This window comes from Silurus meridionalis, chromosome 19 (assembly GCF_014805685.1).
Source record: "Silurus meridionalis isolate SWU-2019-XX chromosome 19, ASM1480568v1, whole genome shotgun sequence".
Classification (NCBI taxonomy): domain Eukaryota; kingdom Metazoa; phylum Chordata; class Actinopteri; order Siluriformes; family Siluridae; genus Silurus; species Silurus meridionalis.
In genome coordinates this window covers 14,958,855-14,974,805 of record NC_060902.1, presented here as the reverse complement: position 1 = coordinate 14,974,805, position 15,951 = coordinate 14,958,855, and the positions used below count along the sequence as shown (strand labels likewise).

General features: G+C 41.0%; 1 protein-coding gene across 1 annotated transcript; it reads right to left on the bottom strand.

Moving 5' to 3' along the window:
* Positions 1-10,049: 10,049 nt before the first annotated feature.
* Positions 10,050-15,271, bottom strand: rpn1 (ribophorin I). The gene is made up of 10 exons (XM_046875657.1): positions 14,869-15,271; positions 14,005-14,069; positions 13,233-13,539; positions 12,667-12,876; positions 12,378-12,570; positions 12,145-12,244; positions 11,881-12,019; positions 11,343-11,462; positions 10,993-11,238; positions 10,050-10,864 (listed from the first exon to the last, which is right to left on the bottom strand). The coding sequence occupies exons 1-10, from the start codon at positions 15,115-15,117 to the stop codon at positions 10,682-10,684; spliced, it is 1,812 nt and encodes a 603-aa protein (XP_046731613.1). The 5' UTR covers positions 15,118-15,271; the 3' UTR covers positions 10,050-10,681.
* Positions 15,272-15,951: the final 680 nt, after the last annotated feature.

Genomic DNA, 15,951 nt, shown 5'->3' with positions numbered 1-15,951 from the left:
ATAAAATCTTCAGCATGCTCATCGTCACCATAATCAACCTTATAATAATAATAATAATAATAATAATAATAATAATAATATATATATATATATATATATATATATATATATATATATATATATATATATTTTTTTTCTTCGTATCATGTATGATCATTGATTCTTAACTATTTTCTACACATGGTAAAACATTTCTCAATCCCCAGTTCTGGTCGATTTGCTAAACCATATTTGTTAAATCTAGAGCAGAGTTGATTAATGTCTTTAATAATTAGCTTCATCTGGCCCAGGATGTTTTTATTAGCATGTTTATGTCAGCAGATCTTCGTGTGTTCATATTGTAGATACACGTTCTCTCAGTAAAAACCAAACAAAAAACACTTCTTTGTCTAACTGTGCTCTTCAGCCCTTTTACTTTATGCTGGAAAGAAAAAGGGTTTCCATTCATAATGGAGCAGGTAGCAGAGCGCAGCCCTGAGTGACACTTATGACAAAAAAAAGCGCCTGGTCCAATATACACAAACTCCCCTGTTTAATAACGCGCCATCTTCCCGGCGTGCGAGCTCCGATCGTCTCCATGGCAACCGCGATAACAGCGCCGCACTTTTTCCATATCGGCGCCCGGGTCCATTATACCGGGGGATTAGCTCGTTTTTTTTTTTTTTACCCGAAAAGGTCAACCACAAAGTCATAAAGCGCGCTGCTTTCACCCTTCACGCGCGTTCCCGAGTGCTGGCGTGCACGGCCTGCGTCTCTGCACCGTTTAATTTCAGCTGATTTCATCAGAATAATTGCTTTCAGTGCGACGAGTTTCGGGCCCGAGTTACGAAGCCTGTGCGTGATCAGAGAGTCGAAGGGGAAAAAAAAAACATCAGTAATGACGTTAAAAAGCAAAGGGATTGATGGAAAGCGCTCTACCTCTCGTGCTTTGTAGTGTAGCGACCTCTAGTGGTCAAAGAGAAATATCTCTATCAAGCCAAAAACAGCTCCTCAAGGTGTAGCCTGCAACTTGTGCATGTTCATACGAGATGAACTGCTGAATCATACAGGTCTCCAGTACGTGTGTGTAGCACACTGAGAGAGATAGAGACTCCATTTCATGGTTGGAATGTCCCAGCTGGGATTCCCAGTGGCTGCAAAGGAAGTGTGCGGAGTTCTGGCAGGAAGTGTACGATGGGTGGGGGAGAGGGAGAAAGATTCCTGCTGCCTGCTGGCATTCCTCTCAACTAGCTTTAGCTTTGCGGTTATGTTTTCCAAAAAGGCTCTTTCGATTAGGCAGGTGACACATTGCACTGCCTTCTTTGCTCTTTTCTCTATTTCTCTCTCTCTCTCTTTTTTCCAAATCCAAACCTCCGACCCACCTCCAGCATCAACTTCCAAAAAAAACCCACCATCACCTTGCCAAAAAGCTCTGCCAAAAACATCTCTACAGAGGCGCACTCCAAAAAACACAAGGTCCTCGAAAATCCTTCTCAATCACTTTTTGGTTGCATCACAGAGCCAAATAGTCACATTGTTTTTCAGATCAAAATTTGTCAAGTATAAGTATTTCGTAAATTATTAAACTAGTGAAACAGAATCTCAGCAGTATAAATAAGACTAGAATAACACAATAGGATAATACGCACATCTGAAACTACAGGTGATTTTAGAAGTGTGAAACGGGGAAAGAAAACTGCACCACATTGCACACGAACGTGAATGATATAAGAGCCAAACTGTCTAATAAACATACAGCATACTGAACATCTGAGACTATTTAAACCTGCTTTACAAACAATGCCAGGTCGCAGCATTTAAATGTGAATCCAATTTATCTAAGATAATCTTCTGAGAACGTTTGATCGTGGAACACTTACGGATATACCTGATAAGGATATAATGCTTGAACACGTTTATCACCCCTACAATATTTTCAAGTCTGAATCTTCAGCAAGAAGGCACAAGCTTCCCTTGACTGCAGGCCAACAGGCCAATACACTTCCCTTGCACCAACACAAAAGGCTGTTAAAGTCAGCTCAGGCATTTGGCTAACTGGAAAGAGGTTAGATAATAAAGGAACAGGTCAGACCAACCAGCAGGCGGGTCAGGAGAGGGGTAAACATGAGAGGGTGCGAGACAGGAAGCAGCAATAAAAGGAGGCTACTTCCTACCCATCAGCCAAGTTCAGGCGTCAGCGCTGCCCTGGTCAATGGCGTCACTGCTTCTCTTGCCAGCACACCTGGCATCATCTTCAAATCTCTCTCATGCAGGTGGAGGCCAAAGAGCTAACAGCTTGAGGAAGGATGGACAGCTGTAGCTAAAGGAAAGGGAAAGAAGGAGTGAAAGTACATGAGAGTGATAGAGAGGTGCATTAAACAGTGGAGGAAGAAGGATCTCTTTTAGAGCTAAGCTTACTAGACTATCTGGGCTTCCTATCAGTTTTGAAGTGGGGGGAAATTGTCTGTTCTGGAAAGAAAAAGGTTAGATTTGTGGTCTATGGGAAGTGCCCTCGTTCCTCTAATCAGTACTAGGAAGCGTGTGTCCAAGTGTGTGTGTCTGACAGTTCTGTCCTGGAATGCTGTGGAAATAGAGGCAAAACTAGAAAGAAGGCAAACCATGCACTCACTGGAGACATCTAGTATTTGAAGACAAAATCTATAGGAAATAGACACCATGAAAGATGACCGCTAAGGAAATTGAATCCATATATAGTTTTTTTAGTAATAAGGTCTTAATAGTATTCATCTATTTAAGTAATTAATGAAAACATTGAGCACGTTAAAACATCATTAAGGAACAGCAACATCCCCCTTTGCCAAGCCGAATAGTAGCAGAGGTAATCCTCAAAATGTACAGAATGTCCAAGGAGATCACAGTCAAAACTACCGAGTTCATTCCTGCTTATCTTACAATCTAACATATAAATTCTGTAAAATGATGTACTGTAATAAACATTCATGCTTAGGAATGGTCTAAATTAGGTAGGAATACAGTGGTAATGGAATGGTTCTCAAATGGCTTGTGTTCTCAGATGGCTAAGTCACAGGATACTCTGACAGGAAGCTGGATATTTGAACCTGATTCCCGCTGAGGCAAAGAATAACTCACACACATTAAAAAACATTAGAGCAGGATCTAACACACGCACACGCACACGCACACGCACACACACACACACACACACACACACACACACACTATCGGTAGAGATGGGCCAGCAGAGACAGGAGACTCCCTGTGGAGGCCCCAGTGCAAAGAATCTTTGATGGGATGCCATGTGGTGGAAACCGCAGGTTGTTAGTTGAAGATTTGGACCATAATCCATGAAGATGTAAAAATGCATGTGCACAAGAACACACAACACACAAACAAATAAATGATCCAATACGACAGCAGCTGCCTCAGAAGCCACACGCTTCAAAGTTTCTTCAGACAACATTTTAGTTAAAAGGGATTCAGGATGTACTTTTACTATCGCCTAATAATTCAGTGATGTGCCTGAGAAGGATCTCAGTATATCCCAGGTTAGTAAACAAAACTAGATTAGAGAAGCCCCTTTTATGAACGCTTTATGAAAATTTAAGTAGACCTCAAAAGGGTAAAGAATCTGTAAAGCAAAGTCCTTAAACCAAAGCTCCTTATGAATGTATGGTTTTGTTTTGTTTTTTAAAGGTGTTTCCAACCCTTAAGGTGTTTGTTTGCTCAGTAAAATTCAGTTTAGAACACAACATTTTTACCCAAATCCCAAAGAACACCCAAAGAACCCCTGAGGAGCCTGTTTTTTTTGCAAAGAGCACAAGTTGGTGCTTAAGTAGAACCTACTGATGATCACACTGTGATGGAATCAAGCTAATTCACACTTCACATCATGTGTATACACAGATAGTGCTGCTAAACATCACTGGATGGACACACACACACACACACACACACACACACACACACACACACACACACACACACACACACACACACACACTCAGACAATTTCATTGATGTTCCACCTCTTTCTATATATCTGTCCCTTTGCCTCCCTTCCCCCTCCCACGTCCTTTCTCGGAAAGAATGCATCTCTCTGCACCCAGGACCCAATCCTGCTTTTGAAGTCTCTCCACCGGAGTCTTCCTTCTCTCTTTCTGCCTCCCTCCATTCTGTCTTCTGCTGCGGCTGTCTGTCTGTCAGCCTTGCTCATCTCCGCCCCCTGCAGCTGTAAGGGTGGAACAGACCATGCCTTTGTGTCCCTCGGACGCTGCCATCTGCTTGTCACTTACCGCCCTGATCACACCTGCCCACCTGCATGGCACACACACCTACCTGACCTTTCATCCCTTTCTCTCTCTCTCTCTCTCTCTCTCTCTCTCTCTCTCTCTCTCTCTCTGCCAGTTTCTTTCTGGCTCTCTAAAAAGATAAAGAGAGTGTCCTTTCTGCAATTCTTTCTCTTTCTCTTTCTCATTCTTTCTGTTTCTCACTCTTTCAGTATTTAATGTTGCTGTCTTTTGGGTGCCTCCTGCTTTCTTTGTCAATCCTGATTTGTTTTTCACCTTTCCCTTTTTACCTTTCTCTTGAGGGATAGAGAGAGCAAATGGTCAAATGAGTGCTTGTCAGGGTGAAATGGCTGAGACCGACTTCGCTCACAGAGCCCATTGTCGTGCCTTCGGCCTCCACTTCCAAACCATCGTGCTCGCTTTTCATAAGCTCAAGGCAAAATTACACATTCTTAAAAAAAGTGGCAGAATGCACTGAAAGCTTGTGTGGCTCTGTGTGTGTGTGTGTGTGTGTGTGTGTGTGTGTGTGTGTATCAGGGAAAGAGGGGAAAGATGAGAGCAGAGGAGAAAAGAGAGGAAAGGAAGCCAGGATACGACAGATGAATGTTCAGAGTGTGGACATTTAGGGGTCATACAGTATATCCACCTGTGCACAGATGAGTGATGCGTGTAGGATTGTACCTGCTTGGAAGGCTGGATTCTTAGTTCTGGGGTTTCTCAATCTTTTCGAGGCTCGGAACCCATTTAGTGGTCAAAAATAATAATAAATTGAGATATTCAAGCTAATAAGCTCAAATAATATTCAGGTTATTTATTCATGCTGTTTGGGAATTGTGATTCACAGAATTAAAAAATCAATCCAAGCTAAATTTCTTTAAAGGACACTTGGTTTTAAGCTATTAATGCTTGGGTTAAATCTGAATTATTCACAGGTCCCCTGGATGACTCTTCACACACCTCTGTAGGCCCTGGACCCAAAATTTTGTGAAGTTACATTATACAATGTATGTATGTAGGTAATATTCCAACTCAGTTGTTTAGTTATTCTACCAGGAGCAACTCACGTAAATAGCTTCAGTTACTTCTTATCTTTCATTGCATATTTATCATGTTGCAACTGTCATATCTTTAGGAGAAATGCTTATGTATGTATCAAGAACAGTACAAGAACAGTATGGCCTTCAACAACGTTTATAACATCGCATATGCATCACATACTGTAAATCCATGATCACATAGTGGTTAAGGAGGGTTAAATATGCACTTTTTGTTAATAAACATTGGAGATCTTTCATGCACTTTTTGCTGTCTTTGTGTTATCTCCAGGCCTGAAATGGAGAAACTGACCAAGAATGAGTGAGATGTGTCTTCAAGTCATTGTTAGTTTAAAGGTGAACCTAAACTATTTTTTCAGCTGTGGCACCTTGTCAGGGATCTCAACAATAAAAAAAGAAATACATTTCCATGTATTTTTAATACTAATGTACCAAAAAAAGAAATCTATACATTTGGAAATCTTTTTTTAACTCATAAAATGTTTTCAGTGTTGCTATTACATCAGAAAGCTATGGGAGCTCCAGGAATGTGGATGACTGAAGTTTTACAGTTGATTGAAGCATTGAATGAGTATTACAGTACTGTGCACTGTAATGTGGTGGCTGTCTTTCATTACATTTTGTACACAACCTGCTCCTTGTCCAAAACGCAGCTGGTGTTTTTTTGCAAGATGCCAATTTTCTCCTGACTCGCTGGAAGGATCTGAACGGGTGGGATTAAATGAAACATTCAATTTGGACATTATTAGACGCTTTCCTGACACACAGACAGGCTGTTTAGCAGGGTTGCATAAAAAGACTACAAGAGGTGCATATAGTTGTATGAAAAAGGAGCCTAGGATAACAAGCTGAAGATTTTCTCAAAGACATTTCCTTCATCTAGCATTACTGTTTGAGGTTCTTCGACAGCCTGCACATGGGTGCACATTTATCCGCATATATGTGTGTGTGTGTGTGTGTGTGTGATGGAGTGCGGACAGTAAGGGCGGTGGCTCTGTCACCGTGGTGATTTATGAGCGCGCTCAGTTGCGAGGTGCACAGTGCAGGATATTGTTCACTGACACTGACTGTTCTCTGCAGGCTGTCAGGGAGTGTGCCCATGTGTGTGTGTGTGTGTATGTGTGTGTGTGTGCGTGTGTGTGTGGAAGGCCTGCAGGTGAGCCATGGCCAGCCCAATCCATCAGCCCTGCTTTGCACTTTCTGCTATTGTAACTTCTCTATCACTAATTAACACCAGCTAGCTCGAACCTCTGCTTTGTATTTTAGTTGTCTAAATGTAAGTTTACATTTTCAGAGGCTGTCATTTAAGCCTTTAAGTGACACACAAGAGAATTTGTGTGTGTGTGTGTGTGTGTGTGTGTGTGTGTGTGTGTGTGTGTGTGTGTGAGAGAGAGAGAAAGTGAGCACGACCACATGGTTTCATCTAACCTGTAACCCACACACACACACCTCATGTGTGTATGTGTGTGCATGGCAGCTTTCACAGTACACCACGTCAGGATACAGTGCTGCTTGTGGATTCCGGTTTAAACAGAATTTCAGCTCCGGTTTGGTCAACAGCTCAACCGCAACTCTGGCACAACAAGGCCTGTAGAACTCAGCAGGAGAGAGAGAAAGGCTGAGAAAGCAGAGAGAGTCAGAAAACAAAGAAAGCAAAATGAGAAAGTCAGTGGTAAGGACAGAAAGACAAAAAAAAATACATTAACGAACTTCAGGCTTGTCAATCTGATCTTCTTATATGAACACACACTTAAATAAGTAGTGTACACTTGGGGAATGGGGGGGGGGTTAACAAACATCAAGTATTATTAATGCGGATTTTTCTTTGTGTGAATTTGAGATGAATCTATCTATCTATCTATCTATCTATCTATCTATCTATCTATCTATCTATCTATCTATCTATCTATCTATCTATCTGTCTGTCTGTCTGTCTGTCTGTCTGTCTGTCTGTCTGTCCCACCTATCAATAAAGATATAAAGAACATCCCCTTCCACATTTAGTCCCTATTTGCTGTTATAATAATCTCCACTCGTCTGGGAAGATGTTCCACTAAAATTTCCAGTGTGCTTGTGGAGATTTGTTGAGATTCATTCAGCCACAAAGGTGTTAGTAAAGTCAGGTACTGATTTTGGTGAGGTGATGAGGTGAGGAGTACTGGAATGCAGTCATTGTTCTATTTCCCATGTAAACCATATCTTCATGGAGCTGGCTGCTAGTGCATCCAATGGCATCCTATAAATGTGTGTTTCCATCTTTGTGATAATATTTTGGGGTAGAAGTACATATGGCTGGTAAAGGGCGGTGTCCCAATAGTCAACAGAGTGAATCTATGTGTGTTGGTCACTATACAGGAAGGAATGCATGTATCTATCAATAAAGGTAAATAGCCATAAAAAACATTTAGTTCTACATAGCATTTATTTCTGAAATCAAACCTTTTACGTTCCGAAGAACTTGTGAGGAATTTTTTTTGTTAGTTACCTACATTAGACTTTAAATATACAACTACAGTATAACTACACTCAGAGTAGCACATTTATAGTTGCAAGAGCATCTATATCTGACTTCAGAAATGGCTCCAAACAGAATCATTTCACGAAGCTCAGTTCCTCAGTTATATTTCTACTGTTTACTCAGTTCTATTAAACAGGAGGCTGTAAGTTTAAATCCTGAATGCGGTTGAACCTTGAAGCAAAGTCCTTAACTATCTCAGCTCTCTCAGCTATACTTATCACAGGGATTCTTTTTTTTGCATTTTGCCTTTTCCTCTTTCTGACATGTCCACCAAAAAAAATGACATCCGAAACATGACAGCAAGAAAAGAATAAATAAAAATGCATATACAGCTAAGGGATCTGGAAAACTGTGTGTGGTTTTGAGAATTTAAATACATGTGGCACATCAAACCCGGCATCTGTTGCGACCTCGTGCTTAAATTTCCACAGTTTGTTCGTGCATTTTACCAACAAACTATTCCGACATAATCATAACATGTCTGCTGATGTGTGGAAAGGGAGGTTTTAAACCGTTTCCCACACTGCGGGATGAATTGAAGAATGAAAAAAAATAACCACATGCACACACTTTTCACACTAATGTGTGCATTCACTATCCTGAGGCATCGACGTTTGGTGTCCCTGCAGTGTATATTCTGCAAGATGATTATTGTACGGCACGTACACAATACGTTTGTGCTTATAACAGAGAGCCGAGAGGGGATCTTGTTCTTTCGGCCCAGGAAATGACTTCAGCCTGACCTCTCGGGGGAAGTGATGGCCTCAGATTGGCCCCTGCCTTCATTAGACCTGCTATTTTTTGGGCTTAGCTAGAAGTGTAACTGTAGACACAGAGACAAACAAAGCGAGGAATTGCCGTCACACATGAAGGCGAAGTGGCAGAATCTGAAGGCAAATCTGACTCTTTATTACCTAAAGGTGAATTGGCTGCACTGGGATTAAACACGGCGGCTCTCCACTAAAACACACCTCTGATGGTTATCACTATATGAGGGATGGTTTCCAGACAGAAGTAAACATTTTTTCTCTCACACATTAATTGCGTAATATTGAATACATATTTTAGTATAAACAAGGTCTTCCTACCACTTGAAAGGCAGCGTATACAGTACAGAATGTTCAAGAACATTTTTTTTAGCAAATCTTCCTATTAATTTATGAGCCATTTTTCACAGCGTTTAGTTTAGGGACATTTATGCGGCTGATTGGCGCCACCCTGTGGTGATTATATGCAACTTTAAATAAATAATTCCAAGCACAACAGATTTTTCTTTAATTTCTCTCAGTTGCTTTGGAGCGTTCCTCAGATTCTCAAAACTACTTGTTCAAACGCCACATTATTTCGTCACTTGTGCACATCATGAAAACATTTATTGTTGCTTTGTTCAAATTGGGAATGCTTTGGTACATTCATTTAATCGATTGTCTACAAGTGTCTGCTGTTTTCTACATTATCAGTTGTTTATGTCGAGTTGATCAAAATATATTATACTGGTTTTGAATGCAAAATGGTCATCTAAAATTTCTATTGAACGTTTTTTTTTTGTAAATGTGACTTGAATTGTGCAGATAAATCTTGAATGTCAATAATGAAGGAAAGTGTAAGACTTCAGATCAACCAATGATCAGTTAGTTCAAAGAATAAATTTGTGCTATTGAAATTCATAAATAAGAACATTGTGTATTTTCAGTCATTGTGATCCAAACCGTAGTTTATATCAGGAAATACTGAAACTGTACAACAACATAACTAAACATTTTGACGATCTTGTTTGTGAACAATGACAAAAGGACTTTTCTGATGGGAATGAGATGTTCATTGACACAAATACTTACTTTGGAGAGATGTACAAGTACAAGCGTTTGCATGAATCCAATGTGTACACAAACCTTTTGTAATAGTTACAGCTAATGTTGTGGAACATCTAAACAAGACAACAAACAAAAAACGAGTGTCTTTTCTGAGGTCAGAAAACATTGACTGAAAAATGTCTCCAGTGTCCACAAGTAATTGTCAATTTGAGTTTCTGCCTTAAGAATAGCTGTTAGAATAAGTGACAACTCACAGGTAAAGCTATCAAAAAAGTTCGTCCACAGGTCGTGTCAGTATCATGGCAGGGGTAAGAGGAACGAATTATTTACATAAATGCTCGACGACATTAAATAATATATAACGAATAAACGTCAATTCAAATTAACAATCTTTACCAGGAAAAAGAAACAAGACTTTTTTTTTTTTTATAACAACCTGTTTATTTTTATTTTCCAAATCTTGAACTTTCAACATTTTCTTCTTCCCCCAACACACACATCTGGTGTTTGTCCACTAAATTTATGGTATGAAAGCAAATCGTTTACAAAAAAACGAAAATTATACAAAAAAACCTGGAAGAAAGAAACCAAAAAATAAAAAATACGTGGGAGAAAATTTCACGTGCCATCCACCATGTTCAGAGCTTCGGTATTTTTGCATTTGTTTCAGGGCAGAGCAAAAAAAAAAAAAAAAAGATTAGTAATTAAGTGCCAAATACACAGAAGGAAAGAAATGTTTCAGCAGATAAAGTTGGAGAGGAAACATTTGAATTTGTTGTCCTCTTTTAAAAAAAAAACAAAAGGAAATGAAAATGCATGTAACGTGAGGCATGACTTGAGACATTTCCCTGGTGATCAGAAAAACAAAAAACAAAAAGAAATCTTGAGGGATGAGTAAATGTGTATGTACACACCCCTCTCACACAACCTACAGGATGAAAAAGACAAGACACACTTACGTAGTGCACAAAAAAAAAAAAAAGGCGTGTACGAGAGGTTTTGTGTGTGTTTCAGCACGGAACGGTTTTTTTGTGTGTGGTGCGTGGATTAAAGAGCATCGAGGAGGCCGTCGATGCGCGAGATCAGCTCCTGTCTCCTGGCGGTCAGCGATTTCTCTGACGCAATGTACGCCTCCTTTTTCACCTTCCCGGTGACGAGGCGCTCGGATTCCTGACAGGACTGCAATACCAGGTCCTTCACCTGGCCGTCCAGCTTCTGGATCTCTCCCACCTGAGTGGGGGAAAGCGTTTAGAACAGTTAGTTCCACCTGAACGATTACTGACCATCACGTGATCTTCAGTAAGTGTGGGCATTAATTTCGAGTTGATTGTATTTGAATACATCACTGTATCCATTACCTTCTCAGCAAGGTCAGATCCTTCAGCTTTAAGGCGAGCCTGCAGACCCGTGATGTCGTTAGTGAGGGTGCGGTGCTCAGCCTCCAAGTTCTTACGGCCCCCATTGAGAGCACCCGTGTCACGTGTCTGCTTGTAGCGGTTCACAACCTCGTCCATGTGTCTGTACAGACCAAGCCTCTTATTGACCAGAGTCAGGACCTGCTCCGTGATGGATGCCACCTTCATGCGCACCTCTGCTGCAGGGTCCTAGAGGACAGTAGAAAAGAAGAGATAAATAACTACGTTATCAAAAGGAGACCGTATTTGCTGAATGTCTATAATAACTCGGATTAAGAAGGAGCGGTTCGCACCTTGGTGATGGAGAAGTCGAGGCGAACGTAAAGGATGACCGTGAAGAATAAGATATAAAATGCACCGACCACCAGCAATGGCTCCTGCAGCATTAGGATTTTATTGAAGGTGTAGTGAACCTGGAAATATAACAAACCCACAAAGGTGAATAATAATTAATACAGGTTATATTAGTATTATATTCAGTACTGCAAAAACAATAGCAACACTATACAAGATATAGCTAGTGATGATTAGGGCAAAATCGAATTTCCCAAAAGTGAAAAAACAACTGCTACACTTTTTATCCTTTTATTAAGAAATTCGTTGTTTAAACTGTCAAGCCTACAAAACATTTGCCCACGTGCCTTCAGATAATTCACAAAATTGTATTGGAAACAAATTTTTTCAAAACATTTAAAAATCAGACATTTTCCCATCAACACCCTCTCTGGTATGATCATTAAAAAATACAACATTTTGCAGCACTGATGTAATGAACATAAATGAACTTTCACCTCCACTGTAATTTGATTGAATTTATAAAGCGAGTCTTACCACCATGTCCTGAATGTGCTGCTCCACCAGGTTCTTCTTGGTGGCCACCAGAACAGGCCTGCCAAAGGTGTCCAGGTAGGTGTAGTGCAGCTGGTCGGAGCTTCGTTCGATGGGGTATGGAGTTTCCAAATGAACATTCCTGAGCAGAATAGCAGAGAACGTCATTCATTTGCTCAACAGCATCGTTACAATGAGTGCAAAGTTTTTCCAAATGATTATTAGTCTCCATATTTCTAAACACTTGGTGAGAATCCAACACGCTACCTTGCTCCCTCTGGGAGAATCAGTTTGACAGTGAGAAGGTCGATAACCTGATCGTCGTACACGTGATCAACCAGGCGCATTTTCAGAGCGTACTGATCACCTATGGAGCGAAAAGAATCATGCAATAAATATACAAAAGCTAAAAATTAATGAGAGCTATTAAAGAATTTATTCAAATTATTCTTAATGAATGCAATATCAGCAATATGACTTTTTCATGGTGAAAGACGCACCCAAGGTGTAGAGATATTCGTAGCTGGGAAGGTTGTAGCCGATGATGTAGTGCGTCTTCCAACCTCCGAACAGGGGGAAGCGGGGGCGCACTTCAACCTCGACCGAGTCTTCTAGAACCTGCAGGTGAGAGGTGGAGATGTTCCCGATCTCGTCTCGGTAATACACGTCTTGAGCAGAAGCAGGAAGGATCGTCTGTAAGAAGAGGGATATTTAGTATGTTGAATACAAATTAAACCAGTTCTAAGAAAGACTTTGTGTAAAATATTTCATTTCATCGAGTGACAGCACCTTGAAGGATTTGATGGAGGATATGCCACTGTCAGACTGCCTCTGGTAGTCGTAGCGGGAGAACGGCCCCTTCAGATATGCCCCTGTGTGTCTCAGGTCGATTGTTTCCTCCACGGCGATGTTGCCCCAGTGAGAAACCTCGATGGTGCGTGTGATGCTGCTGATGGTGAGGAATGGGGAATTATTCTCAAAGTGGATCTTCATGGTGTCCTGCAGAAATAAAGTGTACACTGAGTCACTTAATAGGCCACACCAAAACTATGATTCTTATACAGTATTGGAAAAATATTTTGAAGTCGGGCACCTTTAGGATATATTAAAATAAATAAATAAAACACCCAAATGCTAAGTGAAGAGACTTTTGGATCTGGAAAACACAGGTGCTTCCTCTGAGGAAGTCTTGTTTAATTTTTGCAGGTGAGTTGCATAAATCTAAGTCATAAGTCCAAATCTTCCTCCACTTCCCAAAGAGCAAAAAAAAAAGCAAAAGAAAAGCAAAGAAGGAAAACAACGAGGTCGCAATTAAAGAAAGAAGAAGCTCCGCGACTCCAACATATCCTGTTTACCTGACTGTACGCAGGGACGTCCTTGAACGGGCCATACTCGATCACCTCATCGGCTTTGCTCGGGTTGCCCAGTTTGGTGTAGCTCTCGATGGTTTTGGAGGCGAGGCGCACACGAGTGGTCTGGGTACGGGTCGGGTAGGGCGAATACAAGTAGTGATTGCCCTGGAAAACCACCAGCTGCCTCTCGGCCTGAGTGATGTGAGTGGGGAACGGTGTGAGCAAGTGGCTGTACACTATCTCCAACTTGATGCGCAGCTTGGCACCAGGTGACAAGGCGGAGGGCAGCTGCACCTGGAAGAACGTCCCGCTGCAAGAGAACGAGAGATGGAGTGAGGGGAGGAGTTTGTTCACGTGTAAGAACTCTTTGCATCAGCACCGATCCTAGACATAAATGAGGAGTTATTACACCCATAACCCTGCATTTTATTAGGTTACTACAGATGCTTCGGTTAGAGGTGATGTACGCAGACGGTGCAGTTGTGGCTGCAGTGAAAGGAGACTTGCTGAATTGTGTTCATTGAGTTTCTTGCTTTACTAATGCCATTCATTCTCGATGCATGAGATACCTGGCTGTGATGCTATATATAATACTGATGGTTTCAATTGCTGTGGAGTAATAATGATTGTATGAAGAGCTGGATTGATTCAGGTAGGACACCACTGAAGACCTGGTTGTGAAATGCACGGCTCACCACAGCAAAATAAATTATTTGCATACCCTGTCAATTAGTTTATAGCACCATTTGCTGTAAGAAACACTGGGTGCACCCACCTTTGTCCTTTAACAGACGTCTCCTTCAATTCCAAAGCTTCATCTTCATCCTCTTCACCTTTCGCCTGGGTAGAAAGAGAGACCAGAGTGTAAAAATGTAGGACAGATACAGGAAGTCGTTTGGGATGCAGCCCTGGTGAACAACACGAGCACAAACGCTCAATGCAGCACAAGCATTTTGATTGACTGATGTGGAAGTTTTATACGAAATATGTCTACATTTTATTATTTTCGCCCCACGTGAAAAGTTTCTGAGAGTGCAGATTGAGGACAACCCGGAAGTGTCTCCTACACACACACACACACACACACACACACAGCGCTTACGTGTCACGCAGACAGTGGCGTGCTGCAGGACGCGCGCGCTAATGCTAACGAGTCCACACACACGCGAATTAAACGACGTTTACACCTTACACTCAATTATGCATATTATTTCACTATAATTGTGCACTTTCCCTCTAGTCACCGATACTTTAACCTAGAATAATCTTAAATAAGCTAGCTGGGCTAATGATGCTAGCGGTAATAAATGATCCGCGTTTGCTAATGGCTAATTCCTTTTTTTAAATAATTTAACAAGCCATTTAATTTATTACGTAATAATATCATTGGTTTGTGTATTACTCTGTGGTAAGGGTCAGTAATTACTTGAATAAATTAGTTGTGTTTGAATGTAGTTATTTGAGTTAGCGCCGGCTTCGGCCGTGTCCCAAATATCTACCTATTCCCTACATGTCTGATAAGGAGTAATGGCGTCAAAGCGCTCTGTAGTGCACACTTGTGTGTAATAATGAGATATTTGGGATACAGCCGGCCTCAGTACGCTCTAACGATACGGCTAGTTAGCGTGCATCGACTCACTGTGGCTCCGATGTAGGCGAGGTGCGGGCCAAGCTCGGGCTCCAGGCCCACGGTGAAGCTGTGCGCCGCGGAGTCTCCGTGATTCCCCAGCACGATTTCGTTGGATATTTTGGCGAGGTGTGTGCTGAGATCCACCGTCCGCTTCACATCCTCATTCACCAAGCCGTCAGCCCAAACTCCACACGACAAAGCGGCGAAAAACAACCACATCCAGCTGCACAAACGCAGCACCACCCGTCCCCTCATCATGTCCGGAAACTCTTTACGTTACCAGCCTGATGTTAGGAGAAGGAGCTGAAGGAGAGGCGCGGTGCAGAAAGGGTCCAGGTACGGATTCGTCCGTTCTCCGCTCCCGCAGCAAGCGGTTGATTTCCTTTCCCACCCGTACTCCGACAAACGGCGATTGGATTGGCTAGTAGTATGCGTCCAAATGCATGCTGCTGATTGGACAGTTCTGAGGAAAGTGTGACATTCTAACCAATCATAGTGCATGGGGCGGGAATTATCGAAAAACGGGTGGGATTGTCGGAAGGATGACGTTTCATTCATCGTGCAGCCGGTGATGTAACGTCTAACAATAAAACAAAATAAAATAAATAATTCGAATGTAATGATTTACTAATTAATACAATAAAACAAAGCAAAATAATATAAAATATAATAAAAAATAAACATAAAATAATAAAAAATAAATAAATAAAATGCATAATTGTTTTATTCCTGTTAAACATGTATTCGTGAAAAAAGCGCACTCCTGCTACTTATTTACTTATTTCTTTGTTTGCTAAGTTAAAGTAAAAATCATAAAAAAAAAAAAAAAAAAGAGTTAAAGGGAGTATCCTTTTTGCACATTTTAGATTTTGAGCAGAAGGATAAAAAAAAAATATATATATAATATATAATAAAGTACAATAACTTAATCCCTAAACTTTATTCCAATATCTATTTTCCTTTTTAGATCCAAATGATAGTGTCCGTCTTTTCATTCAACATTAAACAGTAAATGTACAGCATATGAGCCCACTTAAAACATTAACTTTTGGAAAAAAATGAAAATGTTAAGGTAAAAATAAATAAAAAAAT

Bases quoted from the DNA above. Each gene is read 5' to 3' on its own strand.
- rpn1 (XM_046875657.1), bottom strand. From the start codon at position 15,117: ATGATGAGGGGACGGGTGGTGCTGCGTTTGTGCAGCTGGATGTGGTTG. The intron at 14,070-14,868 runs GTGAGTCGATGC...CTTTCTACCCAG, and splicing joins TCGCCTACATCGGAGCCACA to GCGAAAGGTGAAGAGGATGA. The intron at 12,020-12,144 runs GTAGCGTGTTGG...TATTCTGCTCAG, and splicing joins ATTCTCCCAGAGGGAGCAAG to GAATGTTCATTTGGAAACTC.